Genomic DNA, 13737 nt, shown 5'->3' with positions numbered 1-13737 from the left:
TTTGGGTTGACAAAAGCTCCAGCCACATTCAATAGAATGATGGATCGCATCTTCCGGAAGTACAGGCATTTTACGGGTACTTTCTTTGATGATATCTTAGTTTTTTCTAAGACCAAAGAAGAGCACAGAGAACATCTTGCTATAGTGTTTCAAGAGCTGGGAAATCATCAGCTCTATGCAAACAGCAAGAAAAGTGAATTCTTCTTGGAAGAAATCCACTATCTGGGGCATATAATATCCAAGAATGGGATACAAATGGATCCAGCGAAGATCCGTGCCATTCAGGAATGGCCAGAGCTGAAAACTGTGCATGAAGTTCGAAGTTTCCTAGGCCTGTGTTCTTACTACAGAAGGTTTATCAGACATTTTGCTGATATTGCAGCTCCATTACATGACCTTACTAAGAAAAATGCAGCCTTCACATGGGGATTATCACAGAAGAAAGCATTCAATACATTCAAGGAGAAGTTGACTACAGAGCCTATTCTGGTAGTCCCGGATCTTTATCAATCTTTTGATGTTGATTGCGATGCTTGTGGAGAATGTGTTGGGGCTGCATTGCATCACAATGGTCATGTAGTAGCCTATGAAAGCAGGCGACTTCGGGATGCAGAAAGATATCTAGGAATCTATGAGAAAGAGTTATTGGCTGTAATTCATGCCATCCATACATGGAAGCACTATCTTTTGGGTGCAGATTTTACTGTCAAGACAGATCACCAAAGTCTGAGATACTTTTTGACTCAGACCAAGCTTTCCAAGAAGCACATGAAATGGGCAAACATGCTGTCAATGTATCATTTTCAGATTGTCCATACTCCAGGAATTCGGAACAGAGTGGCAGATGCCTTGTCCCGAAGACCCCAGATCAATAATGTGACTATTGCTTATCATCAGGACCTGAAGGCATGAGGGAGCAATATGCTCATGATTCAGATTTTGGTGAAATTTTACAGCAAATACAAGAGGGGCAATCCACCAATCACTATTCCCTGAAAGATGGGTATTTAATGAAAGATGATTGCCTATGCATCACCCAGGGGATGAGGAAAAAGATTTTGGGCGAATGCCATGCACCTCCCTATGCTGGACATAGAGGAATTACAGCAACAACTCTAGCACTAGAGAGGTATTTCTTTTGGCCAGGGATGCGGAAAGATATACATCAGTTTATTACTAAATGCCTTACGTGTCAGAAAATGAAGTATGATAGACGGAAGGCACCTGGCCTACTTATGCCTCTTCCCGTGCCTCAGACACCATGGGAAAGTATTACAATGGACTTTATTTTTGATTTGCCGAGATCAAAGTCAGGGAATGATGGGATTTGGACTATCATTGATAGATTCAGCAAGCAAGCTCATTTCATTCCGGTTCGCAAAACCACAAAGGCAGATCATATGGCTAAGCTGTTCATGGCACAAATTTTTAAACATCATGGTATGCCTAAGTCCATTGTTAGTGATCGAGATCCCAGAATGACCAGTCTATTCTGGAGAGCTTTATTTGATAACATGGGGACGAATCTGAATTTTTCTTCTTCTTTTCATCCCCAGACAAATGGTCAAAGTGAAGTAGCAAATTCTACAATTTTGGATATGCTGAAATGCTACGTGGGTGACCAAAGTTCAGACTGGGAAAAGTACCTACCGTTAATAGATTTTGCTTACAATAATACAGTACATAGCTCTACAGGGAAAGCCCCTTTTGAGGTCATATATGGGAAGGTGATTTTGCCACCTATATTGAGGACCAAAGATGAAATATTTGCAGCTGATCAGTTTGTGAGAGACCTCCAGACAGCTTATAGCCAAGTCCGGACAGCAATTGAAAGGTCTCAAGAGAAACATAAAAGAGCTGCAGATAAGCATAGGAGACAGTTGCATCTTAAGGAAGGGGACTGGGTACTTTTGAGGTTTGAAAAAGCTAGGCTCCGCAAGTTTAAAGGCAAACAGAAAGTGTATGCAAAGTTATCTCCCAAATACTATGGCCCTTTCAGGGTTACAGAAAGAATAAATCAGGTTGCATACAGATCAGCATTGCCAGAGCATTGGAGGATTCACAATGCATTCCATGTGAGTCTTCTAAAGAAATTCCAGGGACCAGAGCCTACAGAACCAGTATCAGAGGATCCACCAGAAGTGGATGAGCTGGAAGAAGTCCTTCAGCCAGAGCAAATTGTGTACCATACTATACGTAAAGGCCCTCAGGGTAAGCAATTTTACAGGTATCTTGTAAAATTCAAGAATTATACGGCATTAGATGCCAAGTGGATGGACGAAGACATGTTATCCGATCATCCACAGCTTTTGGATGTTTACAAGGAAGCTTTTCAGTTGAGGTCAACTGAATAGAAGCCGAGGGGATGTCACCACAATGTAAATATCCTAAGTCAAAGTATAGTTGACCATTTATTTGATCATAATTAAAGAGTTTTATATGTGTTAATTATGGTCAAAGAGTTATTTTAATGGTCAAAGGATTGACTACGGTCAAAGATACTTCACTCTAGTCAAGTAAACCTGACTACGGTCAGAGAGTGTTGACTTCGGTCAACAAGACTTGGCATGCGCCAAGAGGGTTAACCCCGGTTAACCAAGATGTGCCAACTTCGGTTGGAGAGACTTGGCTATAATTAAGGCGTCTCGACCCTTGGTCAAAGCTCCTTAATTATAATCAAGAGTGTTGACTCCGGTCAACCAGAGAATAAATATATATTTTTATATTTGCTAGATGTGCACATGTGTTCAGTGGGGACGCCCACCGTGACTAGAATTAGTCCACAGTGTGTTATTTGCATGCAAAGAGCTAACAATTAATGAGTGCCATGGTGGTGCGCTTTAATTAATTGTTGCAGGTACTAGAAAGAATTATTTTTCCTAAGCGTAACGGAACCCTGACAAGCATCTAGGAGGCGGTTCGTGTGACCGAGAGCTTTGAAGACTCCAGAATGGCCCTTAGTGGCATGTAATAGGACTTAGTCTAGATTTAGACAAGTGGCATGTTGCCAATTTGAATTGCGCTTGAAGCTATTGTAATAAAGTGGATTTTTCACGTTTTGAAATGTAGAGGTTACCAGACAGCTCTACGCTGAACTTCTGTAACAGATTTTCTCTCATGAATAAAAACCTTCGGGGGGGTCCAGCCCGACGTTTTGTCCTGGGCCCTAGTGCATCTTCAGAGAGAGGGAGTGAGGGAGAGCTTATGAAAGCACTTTTTGAGTGGTAATGGCTGTCTTTCAGTAACGAGTCGGTTTTACGTAGCCATAATTCATGCATGCCTTTTTAATTCTCCACGTCATCACATGCATTTTTACCACTCTCCATCCCTTCAAGCACTTTCTCCTAGCTGGGCATATCCTGCAATTAGTGCACTCCATGCAACTACATCTCGAACTGGTAGCTTGTCAAACACTTCCCATGCTTTTGCAAGGGACCCACATCTGGCATACATATCAACCACGGTGTTGCCAACAAAGGGGCCTCTTTCCCACCTGAAATCTACCCGCAGAGGACAGCCAAAACCTTCAACGTAAAATACAGCAAAGACACTTTCATTTCTCTCCCTTTCTCCCTCTCTCAACAGATACACTAGGGCCCAAGACAATCGTCGGGCTGGACCCCCCCCCAAGGTTTTTGTTTCTTGAGAGAAAACTGAGTACATGAGTTCAGTGTAGAAGCTGTACATACAAAATTCAAACGTGAATTTCAATTACATGAGCTCTCAGGCTCGCCTTCTTGGCAACAAGCCACTTGTCAATTTCTACTTTACTTTCCTAATTACATGCCACTAAGGGCAACTCTGGAGTCTTCGAAGTACTTGGTCATGCGAACCGCCTCCTAGACTCTTGGTAGGCTCCCGTAGCGCTCAGGAAAGTCACTCTTCCTAGTACCTGCAACAATTAATTAAAGCGCACCACCATGGCACCCATTAATTGTTAGCGCTTTGCATGCAAATAATACACTGTGGACTAATTCTAGTCACGGTGGGCATCCCCACTGAACACATGTGCACACATAACAAATATAAAAATATATTTATTTTCTGGTTGACCGAAGTCAACACTCTTGATTATAATTAAGGGGCTTTGACCAAGGATCGAGGCACCTTAATTATAGTCAAGTCTCTCCAACCGAAGTTGGCACATCTTGGTTAACCGTAGTTAACCCTCTTGATGCATGCCAAGTCTCATTGACCGAAGTCAACACTCTTTGACCGTAGTCAGATCTCTGATTCTCTAGTTCACCGCAGTTAACCCTCTTGGTAATAAACCAAGTCTCCTTAACCGAAGTCTATTTGATACAATGGGAATAGTTTCCCCTCTATTCCTAGCAACCACAGGATATACTTTGCCCCTATGTACAAACTCCAGCACTCTTTCAGGAAGAGTCAACTTCATTGCCTTGCGATGAAACCAAGGCATACCCAAGACTACATCATGGTGTTTCAATGGAGAAATGAAGAAGTTTTCCTGATCCACATAACTCTGTACATGAAGACGGAGCTTCCCTATCAAGGGAGTGACTTGCACACGGTTTCCACAAAACATCTGATCGGCATCCAAAAGCCTACCCAACTCCTCCGTCTTTATTCCCAACCTCAAGGCTAGGTCTTCTAATATGAAATTATCAGTAGCCCCTCGATCAAATAAAATCAGCACTTGCTGGTCTCTGACTTTGCCCCATGATAGCAGCAATTCTCATTGTTCTGGGTTTGAAACATGACCCAGTATGTCAGGAATTCATGCTACCAGTGGCTTTTGCCGTCCCCGTGGCTTCTCTGCCTCTTTTCCTTTCGAAATTGAAGGCTTTTCTGGGCAATGGGCAGCCACATGCCCCTCTTTGCCACACTTAAAGCATTTCCCATCTCTGCGAAACTCAGCTATCTATTCAGGAGTGAATGGGGATTTGCCTTTATATGTCTTTGAAAACTGAGTACCCCTCAACTTCTGAGGCTGAAACCCTTTCTTTTCAACCTTGGGATACTCTTTCTTTTCTGATTTTGAAAAATCAGTTTTCTTTCTTTCAGCACGTCCTGCATGCAAGAATAGCACTGTGGATGGATCTTGTAACGGCACAAGACTAGCTACTAAAGCTGAATGCATAAGGTCTTGAATGTTCTTTGCCCCCAAAGCATTCACTACTACCTGAATTCTTGGACTGAGACCTACTCTGTACTTTCTCATTTGGGTTCCTTTGGAGATCTTTTTGAAAGGTGCAACCTGCAAATAAGCATCCCAAAACTTTTGGTTGTACACATCCACTATATCTCCTGCATCCATATGCACACTGTCCCAATCTTGAAGAACATGATCTCTAAACTGTTTAGGCATAAACAGCTGGTAGAAGGCTTTCTTGAAGTCCTTCCACTTCTTTGGGGCTGACCCATCTGTGGTCTATGCACTCCACCATGCACTAGCTGTCGCTGTCAAGTGCAAATTGACCATTCTTAACTTGGAGGATTCTGAAAACTTTTCTGTACTGAATGCAACATCAAACTGCCTGATGAACTGCAATGCTTTGTCTGTAAGACCATATTGTCCATTATAGGTCATAAACTTGACAGATTTACCTCCCTCTTTGAATTCCTTGGTCTCTCTAGAAGACTTGTGTTTCCTTCTTTCCCTGGATGGTTTATCTGATAAAGAAGAAGATACAGAAGTCGAGCTCAAGGCAGATGGTGAAGGCCTGGGAGATCAGTAATGATGCCTCGATCTCTTCCTGCTATGGGACCGTCTCCTATGAGATCTCTCTCTCTGTGGCTGTACACGAGAGTGTGCCTCTGGCATTGGCACATCATAAGCTGCATTACGCATATTTTCTACTTGAAACAAATGCTGAGCTCTTGGATCCCTTCTGAGATTTTCCATCTCTTGCATACGAGTGCATACCATCTGCTCAAATTCTTGCTGAGTTTGTTGCACACTTCTCTGTCTTGGATGTGCATCCCTATCTTGTGAATCCCTTTGGGTAGGTGATTGAGCCATTTTCTTACAACTCGTCTGAGATCTGCAAGTTTCTCACACACACTGTGTATGCAACCAATGCACACAACCTTTGCTTTTCAAAGAGAAAAAAAATTACCTCAACAAGAGGTGTCTTGCATTCACAATCTATGCCAGTACCGGGCTGTCAACTCAAGGCATATACTCACAAAGTTGCCAAGGCATCAACGACTATATTGCCCCTTTTCTGGCTGCTGCAAAAAGCACTCAGAATGCATCTGACTCCCTTTTCCTGAGCACAAAGGCGTACATTTTCTCTTTTCTGCAAATCTCTGATTTCTCTGTTCTTCTGCTTTTTCTGACAGTAAATACTCTCTCAGATAGGTGAGAACTGCTAGCAGAAACAGTCTCTGCAACTGTGGGTTTTTTTTTTTTTTGGAACAGTAACCAGATGGGTAACTACTGGTTACTCTAACCAGACTGGCTGGTTCTGGTTAGGTTAGTCTGCAACTAGACTTACTGGACTGATCACAGTCTGGTTACAGTGACCAGACTGGTCTGGTTGGGTCAACTAACTGGACCTCTAACCAGTCCACTTACCAAGGTTAGGTTAGCTTAACCTCATTTCTGCCACCTCAGCCACTTGTCTAGCTGGCACTCCAGGTCAGCTGCCACATGTCCTGCCACATCATCCACTGAGCTAGCTGCCACATCATCTCACTCGTGTGGTCGCCACATCACCTGCCACATGTCAAATTACACACGTGTGCCACGTCAGCATCCACACGTGTCTGCCACGTCAGCTTTATGCATGCCACGTGTACGCATGTGCCACGTCATCTGCCCTGCTGGCTGCCACGTAAGCCTAAGGTTGAACCTTGGCTGAGAAAATATGTGCAGGCGAATTGTCTAGAGCATCGCGCATCGCACACTCACCAATGAAACTGAAACCTCTCATCAGCGCTCAACGTAACCAGCCCAACTAATCTCCATTATGAACCTTCCGTCAAGCCATGGACCTGCTCCCTATATGCCTTCATGGAAGCCTCGCCGATCGTTGCGCAAAATATATAACGGGACCACCCACGCAATGAAACCATCTATTCAACAATTCGCCATAGCATAGCCTCCTCAAGCGCTATCGCCTTCACCAGGGTATGCAAATTGACACAGGAAACCAAAGATCACTTCAAGCGTTCACACGATACCCAGACAGCTACTTCGCTCATTGGCAATTTGATCGCTTCCCTTTGCTTTGACTCTCCGTCAGAGGCGTCCTTATGCCGTCATCATAGACATGAGGCCCCAGGCCTACCAGCCAGCACCCCTTGTGCCCACGCCATCACCAGTGTATCTTGCCTCGGGTCACCGTACGCTTTGCCTTAATTCACACTTGCGTATAGCCTAGCTTCAACATACGATCCAGAACTAAACACTCTGCGCTATCTCTGCCTGTTAGCCACTATTGTAATTCAGGCCTTAGTTTTTCCACAACCTTCATAGCTTTAGATCGTCAACCCCTTCAAAAAGAAGGCGAGCCAAGCTCTGATACCAATGAAATCTACCCGCAGAGGACAGCCAAAACCTTCCACGTAAAATACAGCAAAGACACTTTCATTTCTCTCCCTCTCTCAACAGACACACTAGGGCCCAGGACAATCATCCGGCTGGACCCCCCCGAAGGTTTTTATTTCTTGAGAGAAAACTGAGTACATGAGTTCAGCGTAGAAGCTGTACATACAAAATTCAAACGTGAATTTCAATTACATGAGCTCTCAGGCTCCCCTTCTTGGCAACAAGCCACTTGTCAATTTCTACTTTACTTTCCTAATTACATGCCACTAAGAGCAACTCTGGAGTCTTCGAAGCACTTGGTCACGCGAACCGCCTCCTAGACTCTTGGTAGGCTCCCGTAGCGCTTAGGAAAATAACTCTTCCTAGTACCTGCAACAATTAATTAAAGCGCACCACCATGGCACCCATTAATTGTTAGCGCTTTGCATGCAAATAATACACTATGGACTAATTATAGTCACGGTGGGCATCCCCACTGAACACATGTGCACACATAACAAATATAAAAATATATTTATTTTCTGGTTGACCGAAGTCAACGCTCTTGATCATAATTAAGGGGCTTTGACCAAGAGTCGAGGCGCCTTAATTATAGTCAAGTCTCTGAGTGGCCGACAGCACTCTATTGCCGACTTCATGCCTCCACTACCTCATCCATCCTGATATCTTGCTGTTGCTAGGGATGATGATGATGCTGAGATTCGACCATTGACATGACTATGTTGTACTTAGGACTTAGTACTGCCATTCTGCATTTTTGCATTTTTTGCATTTTGCATTTTGCATTGGTATGGATGCTCGTTTAGTAGCTCCACTACCATAGCTCCTTGTATCAGGATTTTCACAATCTCAAGACCCATCGGTCTTCCAAAGACTTTAATAAACTTTCTTTCTTTCTTTCTCCAACCGAAGTTGGCACATCTTGGTTAACCGTAGTTAACCCTCTTGGCGCATGCCAAGTCTCGTTGACCGAAGTCAACACTCTCTTACCGTAGTCAGCTCTGTGGTTCTCTGGTTAACCACAGTTAACCCTCTTGGTAATAAACCAAGTCTCCTTAACTGAAGTCAGGTTTACTTGACCAAAGTCAAGTATCTTTGACCGTAGTCAATTCTCTGACCATTAAAAGAACTCTTTGACCATAATTAACACATATGGAAACTCTTTAATTATGATCAAATAAATGGTCAACTGTACTTTGACTTAGGATATTTACATGATGGTAGCACCACCCCTTATTGGCAATCACACTGTGTATTTTCTGCCCTTGTCTGTGACACCTGAACATATCGAATTCCCATAACATGCAAGACCACATTGACTCACGAAAATTTAAAAAACACCATTCATGACTTGGTTTGAAAAGCAGTATGACATGTACTATCCAGTTTGCTATTATATCTGAGAACCAAGTCTCCATCTTCAATTTCCTTTTTCTTAATTTTTGTGTTTTCCAACTCTTGCCTCCACATTTGCACTCTGGCATAATGTTCAAAAGCCAAATCCCTGTCCAACTACATCACCTACAATGTCAGTAATCTCTTCTTGTAACTGTCTACAAGCTCGTATCCTTCTTCAACCAAAAATTTCAAAGCTGGTATTTCCACATCCAATGGCAGTATTGCTTCTTTCCCATACACCAGATGAAATGGAGAGAATTGAGTGCTATGCTTCACCGCTACCTTGTATGCCCACAAAACTCGATTCATCTCCAAGTCCCAGTTTTTGGTGTGGCTTCCCGTCATCTTAGTCATCATCAATTTGAAATCTCCATTAAAATTCTCATTTAACCCGTTACACTAAGGGTAATATGGGGTGATGTACTTATGATTTATATTCAGCTTTCTGCACAAGTAATCTGTCACTTCTTCTCTGAATCCCGGGCCATTATCTGAAAGTAACTCCAGAAGAATTCCAAATCTGCAGCATATATGTTCATATATAAAATCAGCAACCCCTTTGCTGTCCAGTCTTTTTACTGCCTTCACATTTGCCCATTTTGATAAATACTCCACTGCGGTTAACATATAACATTTCCCTCTGGCAGTTCTGGGTAGAGGACCAACTGCATCTATTCCCCATCTTTCAAAAATATCATAAATCAGCATAATATTTCTCGGGTCCATTTTAAGAATTCTTTTTCCATCCTCTTGAGCTAATTCATGTGCCATTATTATCCTCCCTTCGCACATGCTGGATATCCCATGCTGTAAATTGTTGAAGCAACCTTCTTACTTTGGCTAGATACCCTCTCGACTTTGGGTTTCTTGCTTGCCAACTTCCCAGGATCTGTTTTACAACTAGTAGAGAATCTCCCTTGATCATTATCTTCTGAATTTTCGGCTTAAGTGCAGCCAATAACCCCTCATATAATGCTGCATACTCCGCCTCATTATTGCTTCCAGCTTCCAGAAGAACTCCCTCCTTCTGAATCAGCTTGCTCTCTGAATCAGTAATGCTGCATACTCCGCCTCATTATTGCTTCTGGCTTCCAGAATAACTCCCTCCTTTTAAATCAGCTTGCTCTCTGAATCAGTAATCACATAGCCTCCTTTAGCTTGATGTAAACTCCTCCTGTATGAGCCATCAAAATGCAAGATGGATGCTCCTGGAATGATAGCATGCTCCTCTTTATCTATCTTCATCTCCACTTCTTTCACCAAAATGGGACCTTCTTTGTATGTTAACAGATCTGCCAGTGTGGCTCTGGAAGTGCTCTCCACCATAAATGAGAAAGTATATTCTTGCAGCTCAACCAATCACCTCATCATACTTTTTTAGAAAGTGTTGAATTATTAAAAAGCTGAGGCAATAAAGGGTAGCAAGTGAAAACCACAAATGGCTTTGAGATAAGATATGCCCTGAACTTCCTGCAAGCATACACCAAGCTTGCCAAAATCAGCTCTGCCTCTGTGTATCTCCCCTCTGCTTCTGTTTTCACTCTGCTAACATAATATACATGCCTCATGTAACGAGATTCCTCCCCTTTCTGCAATAAGATGGCTCCCACAACCTCTGGTCCAAATGAAGGGTTCACGTAAAAGGTCTGAGAGAAATCTGGAGCTTTCACATAAGAAATCTCTCCCAACACTTCCTTCACTCTATTGAACACTGCTTCACAATCCTCACTCCATTGCAGAGGTTCTTCTTTCATAGCTTGTTGCAAAGGATACAACATCTGAGAGACTGGCTCATGTGCCCCAACCTGCAATGCCACAAAGAAGTGCTTGGCTGCTCGGTTATTGCAACGACATGATCAAATACCCCTGATACATGTAAGGGATACAAAGTCCCACACTTGGCACCCCTGGCCAAAAGCATAGAGCCCTTCTGAATTTTCCAACTCTGAAAGCCAAAAGTGGTGTGAAAACCAGCATCATCTAGCTGACCCACTGAAATAAGACTCTTGGTCAGCTTAGGCACATGTCTCACATGTTTCAAAACAAATGCAGACCCATTTGCAAAAGAAAACTTTGTCACCTGCTCCCACTATGTCACATGCATAGTCATTTCCAAGATGCACACAACCTGTCTTTCCACTATCATAAGTGGAGAACCATTCCCTATGGGGAGTAACATGGAATGAAGCACCAGAATCCAAAATCCAATCCTAGGAATATGCATCATCTGAAGTGGTAAGCAACTCTGCAGATAAAGTAGACATGAAGAGAACATCATTGTCACTATCATGTGTGACTGCATTGATCTCCTCGATCTTCACTTTTCCTTTGTCCTCCCTTGGACTCTCTTCATGTATGAATCTTGTCATATACTTCACTTTCTGCACAAAGTATGTAACTGTTTAGATGTAGAGGGAGCTGGAAGTAAGATAAGGGCTTTCACCTTCTCTGGATCAAGCTCAATACCATTTTGAGATACTATATGTCCCAATAACTTCACTTTGGAGCATCCTAAATGACACTTCCATGGATTGAATTGTCCTCCTGCTTCATCCATTCTGTGGAATACTTGATCCAGCCTCCATGCATGCTCTCTCTTGGAACTGTACACACATATATCATCCAAAAATGCTCTCACAAATTTATCAATGAAAGGACTAACACTTCATCAGTATTCTCCTAATACCATGCCGGTGCATTCTTCAATCCAAATGGCACTACTCTGTAACAAAAGCAACCCCAGGGTGTGATGAATGTAGTTTTGATTTGATCTTCCTCTGCAATTGTAATCTGAAAGTTTCCAAAATATCCATCACACACACTGTACTTCTCATACCCTGCAACTCTATCCAATATATCATCAATAAAAGGAAGAGGATAATGATTGCTTTTTGTTACCGCATTGAGAGGTTTGTAATCAATGCATACTCTCCATCCTCCTATGTGCTTAGGAATGATTACCACTGGACTGCCCCAATCTGAATGCTCTACTCAATATGTTAACCCAGCCTTGAGCAACTTATTTAGGTCCTCTCTAAGCACAGGCAAAATCTCTCTGTGTGTCCTCCTTAATTTTTGAAAAACAGGTCTGCTACCTTCTTTTAGCTCAATGTGCATTGGCTCACACCTGAAACCCCTGATCTCTTCATGTGAGGTAATAAACAACTTTTGGATACTGATGAATGACCTTCATATACTCTTCCTTCTCCACTTCTTCCAGACTAGAATTCAGCATGGACAGCAATATCTCTTCTCTCTTTGTCTGGGAAGGTGGGGGGTGCATCAAGTTATCCATATCTTCAAGCTTACTCTCCTCCTTAGCTTCTTGTATCTCTGCTGCCTGCAAATCATATGCATCAGACTCCTTCAACAGAAATGATACTTGCCCCTCCTCCTCAAATGTAGTACTTTCTTCTTCTGTCTCACTGTCGAACTCCTCTTCCATGCTTGTTTCTTCTGGTTCATGAGTAATGAATGTCCAAAGGAGAAAGCTGAAGCTGGGCCAAGCATATTCAATGTTGTATTACATAAGAGAGGACTAGGCTATACAAATTTGCGTATTACACAAAAATTGACTAGGCTACACAAATTTGTTTATATGCTAGGACACCAACATTCTCCACCATAATGAGAAATGATACGATTGGATGACAGATTGTCTCTTAAGAAAAAAAAGAGATGTTTTCTAACCTTTTTGTGAAGAATATGGGGTCCAGCATATAATTAAGGATTGCCATCTAGCATAGGATATTCCCATATCATACTCAAGATCCTTGCAATGGAAACACCAAATAAGACCAAGTAACCTTGATATCATGACCAAACAGAAGTTAGACAACAAAAAGAGCCCAAGGAGGATGAAGGGCCCATTTCTTCAAATGCAAGCCAACAACAATCCCAAAAATGAGCTCAGTAAGGAAGAAGAAGGCTAGCACTTATGGATAATCCCAATGATGGATTGGATCTTGTTTCAACCTCCTCCACATGATCACGACCATCCTTGCCAAATTTAGGTGAATATCTAGATCTTGGCATATTAAAGAAAAAACCATTAACATTGCACAGTTTTGGATAGATCATGAGCAAAAGGAGGGAGGCATCTTTTAGAAAGCAAAGGATTTTGAACTTTACAAAACTTCATCTCTAAATATTGACCAATCATGGAAGACTTGAATACCCGGGGATGTTGGGAGCAAAATCTCTAGTAGAAGGTGACATAGTCTAAACAGTCAATGTTCAACAAATGGAAGTCGAACCTTCCTGCGCTGCCTCAAGTATAGGATTGAAAGAAGACTCAAGATTCTTAGGCGTTCGGTGCTTGGATTCAGTCGCGTTTGACGCAATAGAGAATAAACTCCAAGCTTAGCAAGCAGATAGATAGCGAGCCAGCACAGACGGCAAAGCTCTTGTGGAAGCTCCTACTATTGCTGGGAGGCCATCACAGCTAAATTCATCATGATCATTCTTACCTGGTGTAAGCTTCGCCATGCCTCAAAACTGCATCGAATTTTCAGATAGCCAACATCGATGAGCAGCGTCGTGGAAAGAGGACGGGCGTCGCGAGGATGAAGAGAGAGTGTACCAATGCTGTGATGGAGGGATAGCTTGGCTGTTTGGAAGAAGGAGGAATCGACACAAATCCAGTCCTGAGTCGTGATCACAGAGAAGACGAGTTCTCACGGCTCACAGAGAAAAGTTCTGATTGCATAAAGAGAGAGCCAGCCACTCTCAACATTTGAAAAAGCCACCCCACCCCTCTCTTTTTACTCTTCACCCAAGGTCCAAAAATCCATCCTTTTGACCGCTTTTTCCAATCCCTT

At 42.7% G+C, this 13737-nt stretch overlaps 1 protein-coding gene across 1 annotated transcript in view; it reads right to left on the bottom strand.

The window, feature by feature from the left end:
• Positions 1-13405, bottom strand: part of LOC147887792 (uncharacterized) — a 52190-nt gene extending 38785 nt beyond the window's left edge. Inside the window, exon 1 of the mRNA XM_087393219.1 lies at positions 13387-13405. Coding sequence (XP_087249345.1) covers positions 13387-13405 — 19 coding nt within the window. The remainder of the gene's footprint in view (positions 1-13386) is intronic.
• Between the last annotated feature and the right edge of the window lie 332 nt (positions 13406-13737).

Source organism: Dipteris shenzhenensis, chromosome 22 (genome assembly GCF_047967505.1).
Source record: "Dipteris shenzhenensis isolate YYH24624 ecotype China chromosome 22, Dip_SZ_1.0, whole genome shotgun sequence".
In the NCBI taxonomy this organism is placed as follows: domain Eukaryota; kingdom Viridiplantae; phylum Streptophyta; class Polypodiopsida; order Gleicheniales; family Dipteridaceae; genus Dipteris; species Dipteris shenzhenensis.
The sequence above is the reverse complement of the archived record's forward strand: the minus strand, read 5'-3'. Positions and strand labels throughout refer to the sequence as shown.